Source organism: Malurus melanocephalus, unplaced genomic scaffold (assembly GCF_030028575.1).
Source record: "Malurus melanocephalus ecotype Western Australia unplaced genomic scaffold, MMel_1.1 scaffold_471, whole genome shotgun sequence".
Taxonomy (NCBI): domain Eukaryota; kingdom Metazoa; phylum Chordata; class Aves; order Passeriformes; family Maluridae; genus Malurus; species Malurus melanocephalus.
The window spans coordinates 219203-244328 of NW_026623703.1; the positions used below are offsets into that span (position 1 = coordinate 219203).

General features: G+C 42.7%; 2 protein-coding genes and 1 non-coding gene across 5 annotated transcripts in view; 1 reads left to right on the plus strand and 2 right to left on the minus strand.

Moving 5' to 3' along the window:
- Positions 1-25126, plus strand: part of CDR2 (cerebellar degeneration related protein 2) — a 98877-nt gene that overhangs the window by 38520 nt on the left and 35231 nt on the right. The window lies entirely within an intron of this gene.
- On the minus strand, positions 12-93 carry TRNAL-AAG (transfer RNA leucine (anticodon AAG)). Its single transcript has one exon. It is a non-coding gene; the product is annotated as a tRNA-Leu (tRNA).
- Positions 1266-24006, minus strand: EEF2K (eukaryotic elongation factor 2 kinase). 3 transcript variants are annotated; one of them, XM_057380790.1, is made up of 19 exons: positions 23884-24006; positions 20631-20950; positions 18855-18905; positions 17051-17151; positions 15464-15524; positions 14626-14663; positions 12806-12977; positions 11537-11686; positions 9887-10019; positions 9428-9555; positions 8774-8975; positions 8464-8516; positions 7894-7971; positions 7450-7512; positions 6762-6896; positions 5661-5849; positions 5155-5279; positions 4398-4576; positions 1266-3754 (listed from the first exon to the last, which is right to left on the minus strand). In XM_057380790.1, the coding sequence occupies exons 2-19, from the start codon at positions 20871-20873 to the stop codon at positions 3645-3647; spliced, it is 2211 nt and encodes a 736-aa protein (XP_057236773.1). In that variant the 5' UTR covers positions 20874-20950; positions 23884-24006; the 3' UTR covers positions 1266-3644. The 3 variants fall into 3 exon arrangements, with proteins under 3 accessions (XP_057236773.1, XP_057236774.1, XP_057236775.1); XM_057380791.1 differs by lacking the exon at positions 18855-18905; XM_057380792.1 differs by lacking the exon at positions 7450-7512.

The window sequence follows — 25126 nt, forward strand, 5'->3', positions numbered from 1 at the left end:
AAAAACACTGCTGGCAGCGGTGGGATTCGAACCCACGCCCCCGAAGAGACTGGAGCCTTAATCCAGCGCCTTAGACCGCTCGGCCACGCTACCACCTTGCGAATCAGAATTCTCGGTGGCACTTTTAATTCACACCGGTTTGCCCYTTCTTGTCYGGYTTTTTATTYTTCGTTCYCAGCACCCGCTCYCCYCGTTCACCACTTGTACCCGAAACAYAAAACACGGGGGAGCTCCTTTCCAGCCCGTTTCCATGCAGCGCACTCGGAGGGCGCGATGCACCCAGGGACGGACGGGCAGAGCAGGGCCGCGGCCGCTGCCACGTGGATGCCACGGGGCAGCACAGTCGCCTGCGCGGAACGTGTGGCATCACCCGGGCACCCCCTCTGAACCCCTAATAAAGTTCTAAAATTTTGCTTTTCCTTGCAAAGCCAGAATTCTCTGAATCTGCACAGTCAAAAGTCAGCAGTTTATGGCTGGGGGGTTGTTCTTTWGCTTACAGCACGGGGACCAGCACAGAAGTAGCCAGTACACTTCTGCAAATGCGTGGGAGCGCACCTCAGCTGTTGGTATGTTTTCTTAAAGCAAGCGTGTGTATGCAAGACATCCCAGAACTTAAACCTGAAAATACCCTGACTCACCCCTGGCAGCACTGCCCTGCTGTGAGGTTCACATGAAATTCTTACTGTCCAAGTTCAGATGAGATGTCCTGATTTGACCTGTCCTAACTGCACCTGGTTCTGTCAGCACTCATTCTACTCTTAGTGAAATTATATCTGTGGGGAAGAGAATGAGATTCAAATCAGTCCCRCAGAGCAGTAATTAAGAAACAGACAATATTCTTATTTACACTTTCTAAGCTGTAAGAGTTTGCTGTCTCCATGGTTTCTGAAGAATGCTTTTCTTACTTTGTTACTCTTGCCAAACACTCCATCTCTCAGTGACAGCAGCTATGTCTAAAAACTATACAGGTATAAAGCTAAAGCAGTGCCAAATTCCACCATTTCTCATCTTGGTGATTCTACAGAATTCTGTAGAATCTCTGGTTTCTGGAGGGGAACAGATTTTGTTGCTACAGGTCTAATAATTTCCTCTTGGTTAGTTACTTCTGACTGTTGAAAGGGAATGAAATCAGGAATGGAATAATGAAAACAATACAGAGGATTTCTGGGAGCTGGCAATAGCAGCGTTGTATTTTGGCAATTTATAAAGGGAAAAAAAAACCACAAAAGCAAACAGCCACAAGCAGTGAGTAAAACTCTTCTGAGGAAAGTGATAAAAAGAAGAATTTTATTGACTAGCCAGAATGAACCCAGAATGGCAGGACTAAGTGATGCAGGCAAGAAGTATTTGCTTGTATGACACACAAACAAAGGCTTCCATCACTGTCCTTACCCAAGCAATATTCCCACTGACCTCTGGAAACAATGAACCTGGGTAAGTTCTGGCAGGCTGAGCCTCAGATTTATTTYCACATTTTTTAAAAATACAGATTTTTATTTATTCATTGTGAATAGATTAAAAATACAGCATATAGAAATATCATTGCAAAAATCTTTGAAATATACAATTTTTCCCTTCAAAAGAATGTCACAGAGTAAGTTGTGAATATTTCTGTAAACAATTTCCATTTTCATATTATTGACAGTCCCATTTATTGTATGGTTAAATCATATGATACACCTTAGGACAGAAGGTAGTCTTCATCACTGAAAAGTAGTTCTTGCAATCAAAGAATTAATCACCATAATTTCTGCACTGAGTTGTGTGCACATTTACATACCAGATCTACACAGAGCTGTCAGCAACTTCAGCAACTACTGAATTTAGCAAATTAAACTACACCACAAAGTGYCAATAATTACACCCCACATCCTCTGCATGCACATTTTGGACTAGCACTTCTAATCTCCTCCCTACATGGTTAGTGGTGTTGTCACACATGCTTCCATCTCTAGGAAAATCTCAAAGATTCAGCATCAACACCTTATGAGGGAAACAAATCCTTTTGTCTGAATTTGATGTAGTCCCTACACTGTGTAGGCTCTACACAAAACAGACTATTCCACTGTCTTCAGAGGTGAATGGCCTCACCTTTCATTGACAGCTGATATCTTAATGCTATGAACTGAAATCACAAAAAAGGCCACATCCCAGAGAGGCTTCAGGCATCAAAACTTTGGATAGGGCCTGAAAATTACAACAAATTAATATTCCTTTGCTATGCATGTGTGAAATCCTAATCAATCCTGCATCAACTCAGAGCCTGCTTAGCTTTAAGCCTGTTTTAAAAGCCTGGCTGAAGTGGAGAGCATTGCATTGCTTCCCAGGGGCTGCCTCTTGTGCACATCAATGACACCCTAAGGAGACTGTAAGGCCAAAGAGGCAGAAGCTTCCATGCTAAATCTCCAGCAAAAATATAACCAAGGAACAGGAACAGCTTCTGTACTATCCACAGAGATGGCACAGCAGCTTTGGAGTAAAGACTGGATAGGGAAGAAGCTTATCTCTACACCATGATTAACTCAACCCCCACCATCTMTCTGTCCTCCCCTCACTGGTTAAGATTAGGCAAAGGGGACACTAATTCAAGTGTTTGGGGATAGTACTGTTYTCCCTTCTTAACCAGCAATTCTTCTCTAAGTGGCATTTGAAACCATTTGCAGATAAAATGCCATTTTAAAATACACTTAAACCATATAATTTKTTTTCTGTACATAGAAATAGGTGAATCAACATCTCCTAACCTCTTCAAACATCCATCTGGAAATGGTGGAAAATGTGYTCTCGTTTTAATTGAGATGATCTAGCTTCACTGAGATTTCAGATGCYGCTGTAAAAATAACTTCAAATTAGCCATGTATTACAAATCTTGCTACTGTACATCCTTGGACAAATACAAGATCAGCARAATTTTATACAACTAAACTTCCATATGGTGCAGAATGTGAAAATGAGAGAGGTAGCTGGATGCCTCACCTCATCAGGAAGATGAACAATTTTCTAATGGTAGAATAAGCAATGCTATGGTAATGAATAAAACACCCACCCTGAATATCCTCACTGCCAATCTGAATCCTCTTCCCTACCCCTCCCCTGATGAAGGATTCTATCTGGAATTCATTTGATAATAACAGTGTCCAACAATGTCAGCAAAATAGAATGGGACTACTTATGAACATCAGTAGCTGCATCTGTAAACTGAAAATTTACATTCATGTGCAAATTTGGTGAGATACACCAAAAATGATGAAGAAATGCTGAGGATTTAGGAAAATGTTTTTTGTATGTGAGGAGTAGAAGAAAAATGTAAACACAACTGATCATTTGCTGTATAAAAAACAAGACATGTAAAAGCTAAACAATAAGGCCTCATTTTCTTTTGTCAAAAAAACTAGGCCCCTCAGTTCTAACGGTTAAAAAAAGTACAAAAGGTCCAAGTGTGTCTGTATTACAGCTTTAAAACACAAACAGAAGTATGCTATGCACCCTACATATTACCTACACTTAGACTTTACCCTCAAAAACATTATAAAACTAAAATACGAAAAAAATAAAACTGGTAACATCACATAAAAATACATCTTTTTAGCTGCAAATGCAGCAAGTCTATAAAAAATAATATACAAGAACTGCTTAATTCAGTGTCATTCTTCCATCATGGCCCAGGCCTCTTCTGCTTTTTCGTAGTACTGATTTGCCAGTCTGCCTTTCATRGCTTCCATTGCTGCTTCTGCTGCTTCTGTGTAAAGCTCACCTGGAGAGCAAACAGTATGTTATGTTGACAGAGTAAAGAAAGAACAGGCTTTAGCCTGGAGCAAATAAAGGACAAGAGGAGAAACTGAGGTCCAACAGCAGGGCYGGATGTATGGGTGTGTTTTAATAGGGTCAGAGTTACACTGGCTGGGAATCTGGATTCTGCTCCTCAAGCTGGAAATTCTACAACGGGCAGCTGATGGCTGCTCAATGCATTTGGAAGGACTGCAACAGGAGCAGCCTGCAGGATACAGTAGTTATTACAGACATCTAGCATGTAGACTGCACAGCAAAGAGAATGCTGTGTAGGGCTGGGAGTCATGGGTGGAACTCACACTRCAAGCAGCAACCTGCAGCTCAGGGGAGTGACCCAGAGAGGCAAGCTCAGAGGGAGTGAAGGTTGCCTGGCAGTGACTCAGTGTGCCACAGATTAGGCCTGGCACCACCCACTACCCTGTCACTGCCAAGATCTCTTCTTTCACTGTCACCAGCCTTGTTACACCCAGCATCATTAMATCTGAAGGTACTGACCCTCTCTATGGATTAGAACAGCCGAAGCAAGGAATCTATTTATTGGGGTACAGGCTTGGGGAGAAGTGAAKGAAACCAAGATTATAGATAACAGAAAGAAAATGAGGCATCACCTGATCTCTGTGGATYCTTGTCCAGGTTGAAGCCTCCCATCATTAACATCTCTGCTTCCCTGGCCAGGAGCAGATAGCGRGGCTCATCCTGAGTGCCATCATATTCACCTCCTTCATCATAGTCAGTCATGTTCAGCGCRGCGTTGTACCAGTGCAGTGCCTCCTTCCAATCCTGTGCTCTGAAGTCAAACACAATTTTTGAAGATGGTTCCCTTAGGAAACAAATGTACTTTGTATTGGAGATTCAGCAACCAATTTTGTACTTGGCTTCTCRGAGCCTTGATGCTCTCCAAGAAAGCAAATGTTTTCATGGAGACTCACTAACTACACTGCAGCATTAGGTCACTACAGCAAAATGAGGCTGGGGTCACCTCATGCAGGAATTACAGAGCAGAAAGTATCAGACTGAAGTGTTTTGCTGAACTCCAGAGTCTGAGCTTCATTGCCAATTGTATGGTTTTAGTCTGGCACTTGCATTTATGAAAGTAACTGATTTAAAAAAAAAAACAGAAGTTGCAGAGTCTTGTTTCATAAATACTTTAAAATCAGTGGTTTTCATTTGAGAATGCTCAGTGAACTTCAATTAAAAGTTAAATTGACAATTTGACAATGGTGAAATTTAAAGAGATTCACTATTATGCAAACAGAAAACACATGTAAATAACAAGAACATGCTAAAATACAGAAACAGAAAAATCATTGCCCTAGGCTTGCCTCAGTGTAGCACCAAGTTACCTTACTCAGCCATGCACAGTACCTGTCTGCACCAAGATTTACACCAGTATCATATGCTCTYGCTACCAGAATCATGGAAGGCCGGTCTCCAGCTTCTGCTGCTCTCAGCAAGTAATTGAATCCTTTATTTCTGTTCTCCTTTGTGTCCTAGTAAAGAAACAGAAAGATGCATTTTGAAGGGTTTAAGTAAAACAATCCCTTCCTCCCTCTACCATTAAATGCAGTTTCTCAAAGTCAGGAAGCATTTAGCATGTCTGAGAAACTGCACGGCCACAAGAAACAAAGCAGCTGAACAGCAAAGGTGGCTTCAAAAGCTTCCCAAATGCATGCAGTAATTTGCTGGCAAAACCAGAAAGAGGCAGCATTTTTTGCTGTTTTGTCCAAATACTTAATTACAAAGGAATCTATTTTCTCAGAAGAGGCTACAGTTTTAATCTTGTCTCCTAACTATGGTTTTACTGTTGTCTCCATTTCCTGCTATTGTTATGTTATTTTTACCACAATTTTGCTTTTTGACATTTTCCATACCTCCAGAGTGACCTCGGAAAGAATGTGATGTGGCAGCTGAGAGCACATGAGCCCCAAGCCAACRATGGCCTCCAGCTCCCCGCAGTCTGCAGCGTGCTCCAGGTGGAACAGGGCTGACTCCTGATCCCACTCCTTGTCCTTCTCACAGAAACGCCCGGCTTGGTGATAGCGAACCATGGCCAGGTGAACCTGGGCAATTGCACAGGAGAGACACAAGGATGATGTAGGGAAYTGATCCTGAAAAWCCYCTCTGCCCATAGTTTATGTCCTAGAGAAAGAGGAGGCTCAGGRGAAACCTKATCACTCTATAATGATCTGAAAGGAGGTTCTAGCAACATAAGGGTCAGGATCCTCCCCCTGTGACAGCATTAGAGGACATCGCCTCAAGCTGCACCAGTGGAGGTTCAGGTTGGATACCAGGACGAAATTCTTTATGGAAAGGGTTGTTAAACATTGCAATGGACTGCCCAGGAAGTGGTGGAATCACTGTTACTGGAGGTGTTCAAGAARCAACTGGACATGGCACAAAGTGTTATGGYTGACAAGGTGGTGATTGGTCAGAGGTTGGACTYKATGATCTTAGAGGTCTTTTCTAATCTAAATGATTCTGTGAAAAATAGGTTTCTTCTCACACAGAAGGTTTGAGAACACCTAAGGCTCCCAGGATGCTCAGAAAGATTTACACCAGGATTTAGGTAAGGCCTTAAAACCTTAATTTACATTTGCATTATCCAGAATAGTCTGCAGTAAAAAGAGCCAGTCCATGCCATCAGTTTTCAGGAGCTCAACTTTGCCTACGTGCAAGGTATGTGGGTCAGGATCACTATATCCATCCCACTGAACCTCCTCTGTGTGATGCCTCTGGAAAGGCACACTAACAAACAGCAGGGCTCTTCCCAAAGGAGCCCAGATGTTGCAAGGTCAAAAGCACATGGAATTCACAGGTTCCTGAACTCAGATGTCCTTTATACAACGTGGGCAGAAAGCTATGGATGTATTATTTTCACATGCACAAATAAATGCATGCAGGGCGACTCTATCTAAGTAATAAAACCAAGATGTTTCTTACTGGATAAAACAGTATCAGTAGATCTGTCCTACCTTTCCAAGGACTGACTTYCCAATTTTCTTTTCAAGTTCTAGTGCATTGAGCCTCTGAATTTCTTGGGCTACACAGGATGGTCTGTGGATATGGACTCTGGAAGGGTTGTAGAGATTCCATTTCTCCACACTGATCTGAAATACGAAATATACCATTATTTCTATTCAGAATTTGAATTTCCATCCACATGGATTACCATTCAGAAAACAAAGCCTCCATTAATGTTGTTACTTATTAGTAAATATTGTATTTTAAAATATGGCTTTCAAAAGTCATGTCAGTAGCTGAATAAATGGTTATTATTCTTCACTAAAGAAATCACACAACCACATATAGGATGCAACTCCAAAAATAAGATGCAGAAAGGAAATATACTTTAGTTAGGGAGAAAAAAAATACACAAAACTCTAATTTTTTTTAAAGTGAGAAACCCATGCATAATCACTAATTTTATGCCAGAGATCAGTTCAGAGGGGACAATTTGTCTCACAGTACATCTTTAACGAGAAAAAAGACAAAATGCAAAAGGAAATAAGAGTGGTAAATTGATATTAATAAACATTTTCTGTAGCTGAAAAGGAAGGGAAAATAAAATCTGGTTTAGTGATGTGGTTAGGTGGCAGATGAGTGGAACAAAGGACAAGCAGAGCAGCAAGCTCACTCTGTGAACAGTTCTGCTTTATTTACCCTTGCAGAGCTTCCCAAACTGTCTTCATCAGACTCCTGCCGCCGGTTGTTGTTTGAATGGCCCTACGTTAATGYAAAGATTTGCATCATTCAATTTGCAGCAACTGTTGTGTGCCAGTTAACCCTCTTACTCTTACTCTGCAGAATTAATAGTGACAATGACCAAAATTGTTTCCACTGGATCCTTTTCTTTCAGTGCTATCACAGCATATGAAGAAACATAYCAAAATGATAATGAACTTGGCACACATGGGCTTTAATCCAGAGTGTAATTCCCAATATGAATAAGAAATTTTGCAACATGGGGGAATTTCTTTGTTTCCTCTGTTTTCAAGTCTAGACCAGGATTAGATCTAGATTAGGAAGGATAAAAAATAAAATTCTTCTGCAAAAACAGTTTAAGTATGAACAGGCCCAACTCTGCTATAGCAGTCAGGTTCTTACCCTCTCTCTGTGATCCAGATCTTCAGTCTCACTTCTTTTTTCACTGGGATATCCACTGTCTCCACCATTTTCAAAATCCTACAGAAGACAAGAACAGAACAGCATTAGCATTACACTTTGTAAGGACCTCAGCCTGACATGGCCCAGCACTGGAAAATGGCCATCACAAGYTTCTTGCATCTCCTCAGGCAAGGTTCTCCAACATTGCACAGTCCAGTATTTGCAGAGACCTAAYCCATAGGGATTCTTTAGCTTTATATCACAGCAGCTGGCATGAGTGCCCAAGACACAACATGCAGGCAGGGAACAGGCATGCCCTTTAACACCCTCTAAGTGTTAAAATACACCAGATGGAAATAAACTTCTGGAAGCAAAGTAATGCATACTAAAATATTAAAATAAAATGTTCTTCTTTTATYAGAAACAGCAAATGCTCAGAGGTAACATGATCTGCAACAACAAGAGCAATCAGAGCACCTTTATGTGCTTTTACTGAACGTTTGAAAAATCCTATTAAGACACATTTCATTAGGCAACTACAACCTCATTTTCTGTTTGAAARACACTCACCCTTTTGTTGTCGAGTTGATCCAAGTTATCTACTTCATTGAACACAGGCCAATCTAGGAGAAAAAATATTTGCTTGTTATTGTAARGATAACATGCTTGAGGAAAGAGCTCTACACATCCTCATTCTACTGCTGTTTTTCCAAAGAAGCATATGTGCATTAATTATCTACACAAAAGTACTTTTGGTGTTATTTCTGCTCAGAGGAGCACTAGAACCAAGTGTTCTGGATTAAATCAATGCAAGACAAAAACAAGTAAGACAAGTCCAGCATTCAGGACCCCCCCGAGGTGATGCAGGAGGCTCACTCACTAAGCACGTCCACCTTGTGGCTGTGAGGGGTTGCAGAGGAGGGAGAGCAGGGCAGGGAGTCAAACGCCACGTCGCTCATGCTTTCATCACCCGAGTTTTCCGACAGGCGGGAGAGCAGAGGGGGGCGGCTCCCGGACACCGTCCTCACCCGGCTGCTGCCGCACTTCTCCTCCGTGCCACGCAGAATTGTCTGAGCAGATTCCTTGGCAAATCAACAGGAAAGTCATGTGAATAATCCTTCTGTGTATTCTAAGCATGCCATATAGATCAGTGTGAATGCTTACTACGAGGCCTCTACAAAGACAGGGTATAAATATACTCATGTAGACAAAAGTATTTGCTTTGGTAAGTATGATACTGCAACAAAATATTGAGTCTTGGCATTTTTACTGTCATAGAGTGAGTTCTGTTTAGGACTGAATTTCATTCAGACTCTTCCATCAAATCCCATTCTCACCAAAATCAGCTGAAACTGAGAYCAATTTGCAAYGAGTGTCTCTATTCCTTTTCTCCCYAAATCAGGTTTGTGAGATCCAAAATTTATAAATTATTYCAACATTCAAAGATCAACTTGGTCCCAAATATACACTGTATTACATGGTWCCCTGTTAAATAAAGCTACAGCTTAGTTACAGTTTTTCATCAAGCACTTACAAGCAATTTYTTATTATAATCCAAGGCATCTTTCTCTTTGGAGGAAAGATCAAATGGTGCAAGTCCCATGCTTTGGCAGATCTTGTTGCAGAAATGAGAATGAAAGAACAAGGCCATACCTCGAACACCTAAGGCATTAAAAAAAGGTGAAGAAAGGGTTTAGTCAAAATTTTTTTATGGTTTACTCAAAGGCTGTGATTATTGCTTTCACATTGTAGAAACTACTTAATTACATGACTTGTTTAGGAGTAGGCCAGGAGACAGGAGCCAAGAACAGCTCTCATTTGAAATCTTTACATGACAGCTGCCCTGTTCAGGACTCCTCACAACAGGACTGCCCCAGCTGCTTGCAAGACCCTCAGAAATGTTCCAGCTCACCCGTGCAGTGGCTGCTCAGCAGAGAGCTGGGAAGAAAAAAGAAGCACACCTTAGTAYGTGAAACAGAATCACTGATTTTACCTAGGTTGCCATCTCCAAAGTCTGTACCACCCTCTGTATGGATCTGAGGGTCTGTGTAAAGATCTCCAACTCCTTGGATATCAACAACAATGAGTTGGTGTCCTGAGCGCTCGAAGGTGAAGTGACTGAAAGCCTGGAAAGAACCATACAAGATGTCTGAGAACACTCTCCCCTGAACTACAGAAAACAGCAACACATATTCACCTATTATAAATGGGAAAAGAAGTTTGATAACCCTATCAGTGAAACATAACTGATAAAAACACCATGATGAAAGCAGCAAGAGATTAAAAGCATGTAGTATCCGGTCTCTCCAAACTGCTCCAACTCACAAATAGGCTAAAAGGGGCAGGGTRAAAAGCAGCAGTGGGCACAGACAGGAGGGAGGAGATTGCTTAACTCCTCATTTGTGTATTAGAACTTTTGGTTTTCACTACAGTCTTCACCTTAGGTAGTGAGGAGCTGGCTGGCAGAGGAAACAACAGTGTGCTCTGAAGCCAGTGCAGAATAACTYCTGTATAAACATTCTGGCTGTGCCTGTGAATCTGCAAGCTCTGCATCTCTGGGACACTGCTTCCTTTTGCCAACARGCATTAGCTCTGCCACATTTTGGAAAAAAACCACCAACAAATAAATGTGAGCATTCTCACAAGTTCTTCTTCCCTTCAGACAGGTCCCCCTGAACAACTGCCCTGTGTCTACCTTTGTGTGTCAGATAATTAAATGTACATTTTGCGCTCTCCAAAAAACACATTTYAAGAATCAGGTATAAAAAGCCTTTCCCTTCAGCATAAAACTGAGATATTAGGCATCTTCTGGGAAGGCCTCCAAAAAAGTGCTGCCAGGCCTGGAGGAGGTGACTGGTGGTGATAGACAAACATTTTAACAGAAGCAAATACCATGGAACATTTTGTTCCCAACCTGTGAAAGCACAGCACTGATTCAGTGCACRACAGACAGCCCAGAACATAAACTCTCTGCATACGTTAAGCATAATGACAAATACCTTAAAAATAGTGGAAGAAAACTGTAAATAACAAAACTCTCAAAGCCCAGTAAAACACTCATTTGCTACAYTGACCACTTTGCATTTTTCAATAGTATTGTAAATCTATCCTACAAGATCCAAGACTCACTTGAAATCTGTACTTGTATTTCTATAGGCAATCTCASATTCAGCTATTCAGAGGCTGCAGCTAAAAAAAATCCACCTTTTTATATGCAAGTGGATTAGATTTGTTACTTGCATGAGTTGGATACCTGCCACCTCCTTTTGTGTATTACGTGAGGCACCAAAAGACTTCAGTACATAGTATAGTATATGAGAGATCTCTCTCACTGCCTCCATTTGAAGAAAGTTTGAAATATTTTGATGCCTGCAGTTATAATTAGAGTCAAAGGGCTTAGGAGWTCCAAAGAGAATTAACCCTGTTCAACTCAAAGTAATCAACTGAAATGCAATAAAGAATCATTTCATGCTTGAAAGAGCAGGCCCCAAGTAAGGGACAGACAAACTGCAAACAGAAAAATTAATCTGGCATTGCACTGCAGAGCCTGCAGTTTCCTTTCTTGGCAGTAATGCAAGACCTGTGGAGAGAGCCAACAAATTCCCTGCAGCTGACTCCATGACAGCATTAAACAAAGCCTCACTTGCGGAGTTAGACGAATGTTGTCGTCTCGCACAAATCCAGAATTTGAGTTGTATTTGATGTATTTGCCCTCAATGTAGTGCTCCAGATGGAAGAGAGGCTTTCCAGGTCTGTTCTTCATTTCGATAATACAGGTCTGCACAATATCCACCTGGGGAGGGAAAGAAGACAAACAATGACTGACAGAACACTGTCTTCAGATCAAAGTGTGTGTGAATCCTACAGCAGTGAAAACCTTCCCAATGCAAGAATCTGAACAATTGCAAAGAYCCTTCTGCTTTACAAGGGGGTGGGGGAAGAGTCTTGTGCTTCTTGAGTTATTGGAGGAATTCCATAAATTAAAAGCAGTCACTTCAAAACACTTCACTTCTGCAACAAACCCCTCTGAAAAAATTMTTAGCAAGTGCTGGCATTCTATTTTATTTTCTGGGTACCTTGAGAGTACACTGCAAGGAGTCTGCACCCAGGGAGCAAGGCATACTGTCACATACAGCATAACTTGAAAAAAGGCCTTTTCAGAGAAAAACTGAGGGTATCTACTGTTCAGGTACCTCTGTATCCTGCCTCACCTTCTCCTTCTGTCCCAGACACATTCCTAAAGGAGACCCCATCACAGCTTTCACTCTACTTATGTATTTTCTCCTACGTGGCATTTGAAATTTCTAGATTTGTACAGTTCTCTCTGCGTGCTTCACTGTATATCTCACCTTGCTGTTATGAGACAGGTAGTTATTAGCTAACCCTCATATAGGAGACAATGCAAATATCTTACAAATCAAAACCACTCATTTTGGCCATTAAAATTGTTAAGGCTTCCAGCARTTTGCCAGCTCTTCTCAAAAATCAATGCTAGTTCCATGTTTGGATGGGTGTGCAAGATTTAAGCATCTACCTTCCTGGAGCACTAACAGTTAAGTGCTTGCTGAGACTGCTGCTGGCAATAAATTCTGTGACATCTCTGGTTATCTCTAAAGCAGCTGGGCACACATCAAAGACAGCAATACAAACATCATTTCATTCTGGGTTTCAGTCAACAGCTGAGAACAGTCAGGCATTCACAAACACACAGCCCCTAGTCCTGGAAATATAAAGCATTTTCTGTATTTACTCCATCCAAAATCAGCTATCACTTAGCAGAAAACACAGTAGGGTGAAAGAATCTAAGCCTTTAATTGTGATGGAATGTGAACAGGTAAYTCCCTCTAAATTATTCTGAAAACTAACCAAAAGAAGAACAATATTGCATTTTTTGCAAGATCTTTGAATGCACCTGTTTTGGTGGCTTGTGCCGGTTGTACTCCTCTCCCCAGAGTTTTGCTTCCATCTGCAGTCGAACATCCTCAAAATACACATCCCTGCTCACACTCTCTATGTATTGCTTGGCAACRTAATTATAGGCACCTTTCCAGTTCTGAGTGTGTAAGAAGTTGGACAGCTTTTTTCTGAAAGACAAATCAATTSTTGGTGAAAGGAAACTCAAGGATTTTAATTTATTCTTTCCCATTCTTYGCCTGCATGGACAGAGCCAGGCTCCAAGATGAGCATTACCCTCAGCCATGTACCAGGTATTCTACCTGAAGGGTGAAGCATAGGTAGGGGACAAGGGAAAATGAAACATCCTATGGCAATGGCTGGGATGTCCCAAACTGCAGCTACTTCTGTTCTGAACTTTCTCCCTTTCTCAATTCCTTTCCCTCCCTGCTCCCCTCAAACCTGCAGTATGAAGGGYTGGCACCTCCTCAACAACCTGTTCTAGTGTCAACAATTATTTTCTGCAGAAATGAACAGGGAGTGGCCTTTCAARCATGAACTGAGGAACCTCTCCTGGGATAAAAGCAATCTGCTGCTYCTCAACACASAGGGGTGACTGCTCAGTAACCTACATGTTCCCAGAAGGAAARCTGCACCTGACARTTCTCATGATGCAGCTTTTACCTTTTGTTGATGTGCARTCTTTAATCCACCAATGCCCCCAAAGCAGGGGGGTTGGGGCAGGGGGTGGTAGCGTGTAACATGGGAAAACTTTGATAACAGAGGATCTGCTGGCTGCCAACAAATGCATTAAGCAGGTGCTTTAATTGGCAGCAGCACTCAAACCCTGCTTCCATTCCTCTCCCTCCCTACACCTTGGTGTTGAGGTCTTGATACAGGGGACACTCTACAGGCAAAGCAACTTCATGCTGCCTGTGCTCCTGCATGGATGGGCACAGAATCACTGCAACAGAGGCCTTGGAAAGAATGAACATGGAAGTGGGGCAAGAATTTTAGCCAGACACCAAACCTTCCCAGYTCTTGATGGAACACACTCCTCTGCATAAAACACGCCAGCTTAAGTTTTCCTAAAACCAATACCCTCTGACTGGTTCATTGGGCCACATGCAGCTAATGCTGTCACTATCTTGACTAAAGGTTTGCAGAGTTACAAAAACCTAGAAGAGAGAGCTCCAGATGGGAATTATCACTGCACCACTGACACATATGGAAAACCCAGCAGCAGGAAGCTGAAATACAAGTYATGCTTTCTTTGTACAAGAGGTTAAGGCAAAACTGCTAACAAATTTCTGTTTATGGCATTATTCAAAATATTGTGTAATGGGGAGTTTGGTAAATAACAAGAGCTAAAAGCAATGTCAGCAGGCTGAGATTTGTTACTTCCTGGGCTTCACTCTTACTGTATCCATCTGGCTTCGCACCAACAGAGCCACCAGCATGAACTGACACTGAAACAATGCCACCAAGGGGTTACTTCTCTTCCCTTTTGCTTCAATTCAAAACATTACATTTCTGTCTTTCAGGCCTCATATAAAATGTTGAGATACTTTAGCACACAAGGAATACAGAAAACAAGTAGCTACTTCTACACTTCTATGAATAATTTGTCTCCAAGAGATGGTTGAAGCAGAACATWCAGAACACATCCTCTTGCTGAAACCCACCCTGTGCAGGTGGAGTCACACTTACAGGAATAAATCTCTCATCATGCCTTTTAGAAAGCTTTACCCAATTTCCACCCACTCAATTTAAGTTCCAGTCATCACAGAAAAAAGTACTGCAAAAAAGCCTACAAAGATAAAGTGGGCAGATACTCACGTTCTGAAACAYTCTCGCATTGCTCCACGGCCAAAAGGCTGGGGAAAAGATAAAAACAAAAATACAGCATTGCCATTTCCACTAAGTTAATCACATCTTCTAACCAATAAGAGACACAACCATGACTTCCCCTTTACATCCTGCAGAAAGCAGTTTTCAAACAGGYTCTATAAAATATTTCCTCAAAGTGACAACCCACAGGCAGTGAAAGCATGTACCTGGGGAACAGATATTTGGATAAGCTTCCCCCCCCAGTATCCCATGGAGAAGACTTGGCATGTCTTTTAAATAAGCTGTTTAAATTCTCTGCCCAGTTGGGAGTCACCTCTGTGTGCACAGAGCTCATGCTCTCTGCATTCAGGCCTCCATACAGGATGTGCCAAACTGAGAATCATCTCCCCAGACTCCAGATACTGTGCCAGCAGCACAGAGCAARGCAACCCCTGCACACAACCGGCCCCAGCACTTCACTGGGAACTGACAGCACCTTCTACCCTCACACACAGAAAGTTTTCATTCTAAGAGCAGAAATTATTYGGGAGCACAGAAAATAGCAGGACTATTGCCAGGCAAGGATATGATGCCAGAAGGAAATGGGAGGGGTGAAATGGAAGGGAAATCACTGGGAATGGAACAAATGCCTCATGTTGCTGACAGGGAAGGTCTGACTCCATTTTCTACTCTATTCTGGAGGATACAAAGAAAAAGCGACAGGAGAAAAGAATTACATTGAGACTTCATAACTTCCAGGAGCAAAATATCCTGCTGCCACTGTTCAGGAACRGTAAAAAAATTACAAACTTGCTGCTAGTAAACATAAAGGACAGTGTGATCTTACTTGTGAGGCCATCTTGATAAGGACTTCATCTTCAACCCACTCCCCAGTAACGGCATTGTACCTGCAAAATCAGGACATGTATCTCAGAAAAATGCAAAGGCAACCCAAATCCTCCCGTTCCCAGCACCTATCCTTCCTTATCTGTAACTGACTCTGGAAAGTGCTGCAGCCACTCCCACACAACAGCTTCTAGTCTTCCCACCACACTCTGGCCCTCCTCACTTTGGGCAGGAAAGCAGAAACATGTTTAGCTCTTTGAAGAGACACTGCACCCTCCTGCCAAGGAGCAGATTCCAAAGCAGAGCTGAACTTCTGCAACATTGCAAATCAGGCTTTACCTGCTTGGAAGTGAAACCTCCTGTGTGATGCCTGGGCAGCACACTGGGGGCAGAAAGGGCCTCACTAAGCTCTACACACTGGACAGGCTCTCTCCCCCACCCCCGAGCTTGCACAAGCCTGGTTCTGGCTGGGTGTTTGCCTGGGGACTGTGGAGGATGTGAGCAACACCAGTTGCAAGAAGCAGTGGGGCCAAGAACTGCCCAACACTGCACTGACTGAGGAGCAAGTCCCTGCACAGCCCTGGGACAATACAAAGAGTACAACTGTGACTTCTCCCCACCCCTTTACCTCCCAACACAGTGAAAGCCAAATTGAGAACCACAGCAGCTGAGTCATCAACACATGATTGTTTCTAGCCTGGTTCTCCCAACCTGCACAGAGTCCTTCATGCATGCAGACACCCYGTATTCTCCCTTATGTATCACCCCAGTTTGCAGCAGGTAAAAGCAGTGCAAATAGGAGTATCAGAGGCATCTCTTTTTAACATGGTGACTAATAACCCTAAACCACATTATCACTTATTTGTATTTTAAAATATGCAAACTATTTCAGGACTGTGTGGCTGAGCAGGGACAGATGCAGTCTCTGGGGAGGAGCAGCACTGCATGACTGGTATGTGATTGGAAGGGAGGCCTCCCCAAACACTGATGGTAAGTGGTAATTAACTGACCTCTGACCCCTAACCCTTCCTCCCAGAAACCTGTGTCAGCAAAGCGTATATTTTGGCAAAGCTCATGTTAAAGCACTGAAACCAGTTTAAGGGCCAAACTCCCTTTTAGCACGTACACCACGCTGCTGGGTTTTATAAGGATTTCATTCCAGCCACATGCAAAGTTACTGCATGGACAAGCAACACTGAAACTGCTATTTGGGGAAAGGCATGAAAGGCTATGCCACTTTTTTTGGTCAACTATTTAAACTAAGTATGCTGCCCTTTTAGTGGGATTCATTTCCTTATTAGATTAAGTTTACAGCATTAATAAATCAACTAGAAAATATTTTTCAGCCTTGTTTCCTGTCTACACAGTGAAAGTCCTAGATATTGCTTAGGTGGGAGAGAAAGTGTGACAATGGTTCGCTGAAAGCTTTATTTTTTGATGATGTGCAGTACTTACATATCCCTGGGAGACTGAATTAAGACCTTGAGCATCAGGAAAGTTCTTCAGCCAGGTAACAACAGATATTGTGCACTACACAAACACAGCCCTTGCACAAACCAGCAGTTCTAAAGCAGGAAGACCCACAGACCTGTAACGAGTGGCGTACTCYGTCTCAATGTCCTCCAGATGGAATTCTGCCCAGGGATCAGGCATGTGCTTGGCTTTCTCAATGGCATGTTTCCAGGTTTCCTGAAGAAGATACAGACTGGCACGTTATTTATAATCAGCAGCAGCTCACAAAACCAGCACTTTCTAGAGCACATCAGGATCCCAATGTTGTGAAGATGTGCAACTACACAAGCCCCMAAAGCACTACTCAAAGCAGGGACCAAACGGTACCAAAGACCACTCTGACCTTTTAAACTTTSAATTGTAATGAAACCCAGCTCAGATATACAAAGCATAGATTTCAGTTCAATTTGCACCAACTGTAAAGTTACCGAGAACAGAATCTGACTGAAAACACTCTATACCATTTACAAAGCCTAATTTGCAGGTATCTCTAACATATGTTGCAAATGGCAATAGATGATATTAATTCACTTTTTCTGTTTTGATTTTTAACKTCTCATAGCTAACAGCACATGCTGGTTTTGCATGCATATGAGTAAGTATAAAAAAGTCCATTAAAAAATGCAACTAATACAGATAAAGTAAAAAGTTCTGTGAACCCCAGGGTCCCAAACTGTGCTCAGTATAAAAATKAAGAAATTAGATTGCTGTAAAAATTGATCATTGTAACAATTCCAGACAAATAGCTATTTCAAWATCCACCAAGTCAACAGTAAAATATCAAAGGAGATTTCTGGAGTATAAACAATCTCTCTCTACCAGCCARTTTGGAGGCTTTACTCTTAACATTTTGTTCTGCCTCTCTTTACATTGTATATTTCCAAGAAAACTGGAGATATGACTCTGTGATGTGCCAAATGCCTTCTGCAAAGTGAGCAGGAGAAAAAGCACTTTGCACCCTGCCAGTAAAGAAGTACTGAGCTCTGAGGTATTATTACTGCCTCTCTGACTGAATTTCAAATGTGCAGAAACAGTAACTTCTAAAATCCTGTGATTTGATTTTTATCCTCAGGTATTTAAATCAGTCTTTTTTATAAAAAAATATGATAAAACTTGTGTCAGCAATGGCATCAAGGAAGTTTTTGAAGCAGCTAAGCTTTAAATGCTCATTTATTTTGAATTTCAGCTTTAACTACACAAACCTTGCAAACAATTTAAATGCTCCCCTTTCTGACAAGAATAAACAAAATAAAGCAATACTCCATTAAAGAAAACGAGTTTAAAGGATACGCTGAGAAAGATTTCCTACGTGTTTCATAAGAAAATGAAGTTGCCTCAGGTCATCCAATGACAGACAGCTCAGAKGGACCTGAGCCTTTCCATGCTTAAATACCTATGACAGAAATGAGGAGAGACAGCAACAACAACTGCTTGGCCAACCACCTGTATCAAATTGGTCTTGAGTAGATTCCCTCTCCCAAAGGTGATTTGCRTTAGCTGATAATTTAAATAAGTTAATTACTTGCACCTGATCTCATGATTTTGTACAAAGCACAAAAGCTGTGTTCAATCTTCAACTGAACAGAAGTTGGACTTCATGGAAATGGTGCCAACAGTGCAGTTTTTCTCCTGCTGAAGGCAGATGGCTGCCATACAGTGACATTTCAGGGTAAAGTGAACAAGATGGGTATTATTCCATTTAACAGGTAGCTTTACTAGTTTTGATTTGATTACTWTTATGGGCTGAGGCAATCAGTTCTCCCAAAATATAAAACAATGAACAAAAAAGTCCATGAAAGAAAAAAAAATAAAAAAAACAAACCAAAAAAATCATAGTGCATTTATTAAATAATGGTGTTGACATTTTCTTTTTAACCTACCCGACCATGGTCAACCACAGAGCCATGCTTAGAACGATGCTGTGTGTCATTCTAAAGGATCCATGAGAGACATGAAAGTAGGAAAATACATGTGATAAGACAAATGATTGTCAAAGAGCCTTGGTTCTCTTTGTTAGTTAAAAAAAAAAATCCAGTTAAAAGCCACTCTTCAATTTATATTCCCAATTTAAGTTCATTCTTAGAACACYTGTGAACAAACCAGTTGAGGTAAATTGCTAATTAAACATTGCAGAGTCTTGTTTAAAAGCAGAGAATAAACAGCAACTTTTCTATCTGGCTSTGCCTTCCATTATCAAGGACCCACACTGCCTTTCTATAGCTTTGAGGTGTCACAGGCAGACTCAYAGGCCAGGCTGTGGGGTTTAAGATGTCATCAGTTCGGGCTGTCTGCTGCATTGTGTTGGAAGTCACCRTTCCTGCAGTTTAACCAGGAGATGGAGACCTGCCTGCTCCACATCTCAACACAAAGCAATTTATCTGATCAAATGTATCTGATCAGAGCTACAGTTCCAAACTAGACATTGTGGAGACCAAAACATGGGCACAAACATTCTGCGGAAGCAAAATGACACCTTAGGAAGGAGGAAATAATTGCAGTTTCTGAAGTCCTTATCAGTTTTATCTCAGACCATATGACTCAGAAATTGCAGTGCAAACCCAGAGGCAAGCGTTTAGTACATGTTAAAATGTACACACAAATGAAGACTAAGCTCTCAATCRGGTCTTAACTTGCTTAGTATAGCATACACCAACATGTGTCCCATYTCTGTACTAAGCTTTTGCTCCTCACCTTCCTTAGGAATATGTACCTTTTAATGTTTCTTTTAATTAGCTTTGGTAAAAATCTTTCTGCTGATTAGCCACCTTCACTTTCCATGTGTTATTCAGTAAGTTATCTGCCGGAAAAAAATTCTTTGCTTTTCCAAACAAAGCATGCATTAGACATAACCGAGATTTTAGGCTATTTATTAAATAAATGTTAATATTTATAATCAGAAATGTGTTAATAAAACACATTAAATCCTACTCTAGACAAAATCTAAGAGACATGCCAGTTAAACACAAACTGTGTTTATTTAGAATAGCTAAACTACAGAGTGGATGTCACTTGAGACTCCATTGCCTGGGCTGCTCAGTGTGAAGGGAGCTGAGTGAAAAAGGACACACTGCCAAGGAAGCACCAGCTACRGCCCCTCTGACCTCCCTGCAATGCTGCAACTGCTGTTCAACCCAAAAAGGTCAGATACTATTCATGTACACCGTCAGAAACTACTGCCACTGTGACACTTCATGCCCAAGCATGAAAGTCAACATGTCAACAGCTCTGTAAGAAGGAATTATTACATAAAAATTTACCCTTACAATTTTATAATTTATGATTTGTCTAACTAAAAATACTACAGATTTGCAAAATCCATAGTAAATTATCTTCTGACAGGCCCCAATTTATCTTACACCAAGTGTATTATCTTTTGAGTCTCCCAATCAATGTGCTGCACTGTAAGCAGTTTGATCCTAATGGCAGTGAATTGCTCTCCTGGTGTGGAGGAAGATCTCCCACTGAAATAAAAGGAGCAGTAAGCAATTCCATGGCAGTGTAAGACGAYTGGCTTAATGGAATTAACTGCAGCTCTGGAAAAAAACATGAGGATCTTCGTTGAAAAGTGTTAGTTACAAGAGATGAAGCAGTTAGAGGAAGTCTCATGCCAACTAAGTAAAACCAAAACCTTAATGAAGMCTGGAGGCAATACTTACCTTAAAGCTGAAGCTTCTGGGAGAAGAGCTTGAACTGTACTGCTCAGTCTTTGCTATGCTGCTGTAATAATTGTCTACTTTGGTATTGGTGAACTTGTTAGAAACRGGATCATCAGTTATTGGACAGATAAAATAATTGTCTTCATCATCACTATCAGCATCAAGATAATTCCCAGAGTCTGCTGGAGTTGTTCTGGCATTATCAATCCCTTCCATACGAAAAATAAGGTCCTCGTCTGCCATGTTTGCAGGAGGTTGGTTCAACTCCTACAAYGACTGGAACACCCACTACTCCAATGCACATGCAAACGGGAAAGAAGCTGGGTGAAAGAGGAAAAAAAGGGAAAGGGTTGTTATTAAAAGAACAAATAATGTATGACACTGATGGGCAATGGGGCTGTCCATAGCTCTGGTATGTCCTGGATCAGTCATGTCCTTGAAGCATCATTTGACACCTGCTCTGTGTGTGTATGACAGGCAGTGGAGGTTCTCCAGCACTCAGTGCACACTGGTAAGAGGATCACAATAAAAATGGCAACTGAGGACACTTTCCCCTGCCAGGAATGTGCCACTGTCCGTTTCCAGAACCGACAGCTCCTGCATGGTCTTTGCTGGAAGAGCAGGTTRTATGTGTGCTCCAGAGCTTTTCCAGTGCCCACAGCTGCTGTCCTGCACTCCCTTCYGCTCCTGCTGTCACACACACATTGGCAGATCCATGAGGTTCAGGACAGCTTGGGAACCAGCAGGAATGCAGGTTTGTACAGCACTGACTGCAAACATTTTGATTTCTGTGACTTGTATTGTAAACGGAGTATCACCACACAAACCAGTTTCTATTTAAAGCTAATGGTGTTTATAAAAGTCTCTCAGTTTTTCTTGGAACCCTATTTCTTGTAAAGTACTTGTGGTGTTTACTTTGGAAKTGTATGTGCCCAGAACCATATTCACATAACATGCTCTTTAAAACAGAACTCAATAACCACACAAACAGGCCTCTAAACCTCACAGTTTGCTTGACAGAAAGCCTGATAATAAGGCCTYATCTTCATCCCAAGGCTTATTTTCTATGCTTTTGCATTACAGCATAGAAATTGTACTCTCTAGGAATTTCTGTTTCTACTGCTGGTGTGTTTTGATCATTTCATCTTTAATATCCATTACAGAAGGTTTCCTAAGGCTAAGCAACAAGGAGAGCCAGACTACAGTGAACCAAGCCTGCTSGCCTGCATTAGCACACACAACCTGTAATTTTAACTACCCACTCCAACCCACTTGGAAAATTTATTCCATTTTTWAATCAAACTTGTACTATGTGATTCAAAATGAAGGTAACTTAAAATACAGCTCTTAAATCTGCTCTAGTCTCTATTAATTTTTGTTTTCCCAATGCCTGTTTCAAGTATTTTTCTTTCTCTTGCTTTCATAGCCAAGAGCCCCGTGACCAGAGAGGCAGGTGAGCTGCAAGGACAACATGCAAATATGTGAACACAGATAAACAGCAGGAAAAATTCACATCACAAGGCTGTTAAAGCACCACTTATTTCTTGTAGGTATCTGTTGTTACAAAGCACTGCTGGGTTTGGTGAGACTCTTGACCAAGGTTCCACAGCAGCCTCAGSATCTAAACCTGCCTTAATTCATCCCAAAGAGCTGAGTGATAGGAATGTTCCAGTCAGCAAAAGAAGGAACAGCTGGACCATCTCCAGTTATTTCTAACTCACTGTTTCAGCTCAGACACAGCTCTCTGCATCTCTTTAGATGGGACAGGGGAGCAGGAACTGCCCTGTAACAGAAATTCCAGCTTCTCTTGAAGAGAAGCATTAAAGCAAGCATGACCCACCTCTCACAGGTATAATACTRAATCCCATTTGGTTTAATAACACATCCGTTAAAACCATTTAACAGGATACCTGTAAGAGTAACAAGCAGCTTTTTCTTAAAAAAAAAGGTCACCTTTCAGAATAACATTCTTTTAAAATACAAATTCAAAATTTAACCTAAGCCACTATGCAGACTGTGCACTTTAAAAAGTATTATCACCTTTATGAAAAAGAGACACAAAGCTACACAGCATAGTCCAAAACAATCCCACTAGTCATGTTAATGTCCTCTAGCACATTACAGAACTGCTGTGCTCTCCAAACACCCAAMTGACCCCTACAAAACAAATGTCTATTCTCATCTGCACTACATATTGCAAGAAAACAGGTTTAGTGAGTCTATGTAAAAGCTGTGATAAAAAACAAGATTAAAAACCCCAGAGATAACTCACTGTCTACCTTTGAAAACCTTGTCTTACCTTAGACAGATCTTCTAATGAGAAGCCTTTAACATAGGTGCCTTCTGGTGTGCCACTGCAGCAACACCATGGCACAAATCACATTCTGTTTGCCTGCAAGCACAGCTGGATAATCATTGTGTTAGTCTGAGTGTTAGAGAGCAACAATGCAAAATTCATGAAGCAGATGGATGAGTACATCTGCGCCAGCTCAGAGTAAGAAGCATTCGAGACAAAACTCTGTGCAAGGAAACTGCACGGCTTCAAACACACAAATGGCTTTTAGAGATGCAGGCACTGAAGCACAGGAATATCCTTTCTGAGGCTAGTCCACCCTTCTGCCAAACACGCAAATAAACACTGCGTTAACAGTACCCAAAACACGGGGGTAGAAAAGAGCAGAAAAAGAACTTCCAAGGTAACTTTAAAATATCCTTTCATTGCCATTTATAGACCTGTCATTTCAACTRGCTTTAAATACACTTCAGTTATCTATCGCTGACTTTATTGTAAGCATTTGCTCAGTAACCCAGTTGTTAATTAATCCCATGCCTTATACGTATTGAGGCATTCGAAAAATTCTCCAAACACGAACCGTYCTGGAGCCGTCCCAAGCTGTCAGGGCTCAGCAGTGGTCACGCTGCACACAGCAGCTGCTCCACGGTCACAGACAGCACTTGGCATTTTTAAACAGTGTATGCATCAAAATTATGCGCACTATCGGGGAAACGAAAATGAACGAAGYGCTTATTTCGAGATGTAAGCGCAGCAGTGCTGCCTAATAACACAGATSGGGTTATTTTTGGGCCCGCGCAGAAGCTTGCCCGCCGGCCTTTTGCAGGCTCTGACCACCCCAGGGATCACCATTTTCCTCAATTAAAAACGCCCTTTCCGCGCCTCCCGCCGCGGGCAGCGCTGAGGCAGCTTCCCACCGTCACCGTCACCGGGCCGGTCCCGCACCGCGACGGCACCTACCGGGTAAGGAGAGCCCGGATCCGCTGCACAGCCCGGTACGGAGCGGTTCCACAGTCCCTGTGCCCGGGTCCAGCAGCCGCCCCCGGTGAGGGAACACAGGCGGTGGGAGGAGAAACCGCCCCGCTGAGGGGAGGGAGGAGGCGGGAGGAGAAGCCGCCTCTCTGAGGGGGAGGGGAGGGAGGAGGCGGGAGGAGAAACTGCCCCGTCTGAGGGGAGGGAGGAGGCGGGAGGAAAAGCCGCCCCGTCTGAGGGGAGGCGCTGGGAGGAGAAGCCGCCCCGCTGAGGGAAGGGAGGAGGCGGGAGGAGAACCGCCCTGCTGAGGGAAGGCGGGAGGAGAAGCCGCCTCTCTGAGTGAAAGGAGGTGGCGGGAGGAGAAACCACTCCGTCTGAGGGAAGGCAGGCGGTGGGAGAAGAAGCCGCCTCTGAGGGGAGGGAGGAGGCGTGAGGAGAAACCGCCCCGCTGAGGGGAGGGAGGAGGCGGAAAGAGAACCGCCCCGCTGAGGGAAGGGAGGAGGCGGGAGGAGAAGCTGTGCCTCTGAGGGGAGGGAGGAGGCGGGAACCGGGCAGCGAAGCCGCCCCTCACCGCCTTCCCGCGCCGCCTCCCGCTCCCTCAGGGCTCCGCGGTGCCCGCCCTCACAGCTCGGCGGCGCGGGGACCCTGCGGGACCCTTCATTGCAGTGAGAAASGCGATGGAAATCTGAGGAGAATCCCCAGTCAATACCGTTAGGTGTTAGCGATGGGGGAATCCCAGAGCGGGTGAGGACAGGAAGGTTTCGCAGTTCTCCGGAGCCTGCTCACGGGACACCCAAATTTGCTTTCATTTCTGTTCCCGTTGGGTTTGGAGCTGAAAGGAGGGGATGTTCTGGGGTAGGTGATCCCATGGGAAGCACCCCTCGGCAGCTCCCCGACGATGCCAGCCCCGAGGGAAGGCACAGCGAGCAGACACGGGGGCCKGCGTGCACTTCAGGTTGGTCTTTTCAACTAAATTAAATCACGAAACTGCACATTTCCCCAAAAGAAATGGCAGGATTATGTACCGGATTTCCAGTTCCAAAGACCGCGTTTCCTCAAAACACTCACATTTGCGTTATTCCTAAACCACTGGTTTTCTGGGTTGAAAATGCCCATGTTTAAGCTTTTCCTCAAGCTAGAATTTGTGGGAAATTTAAACAAAACTCCTTTCATGAGTTGCATGGAAATTAATGTAAATAGGTTCCGGTTTAATTGTATTACTTGGCAGCCT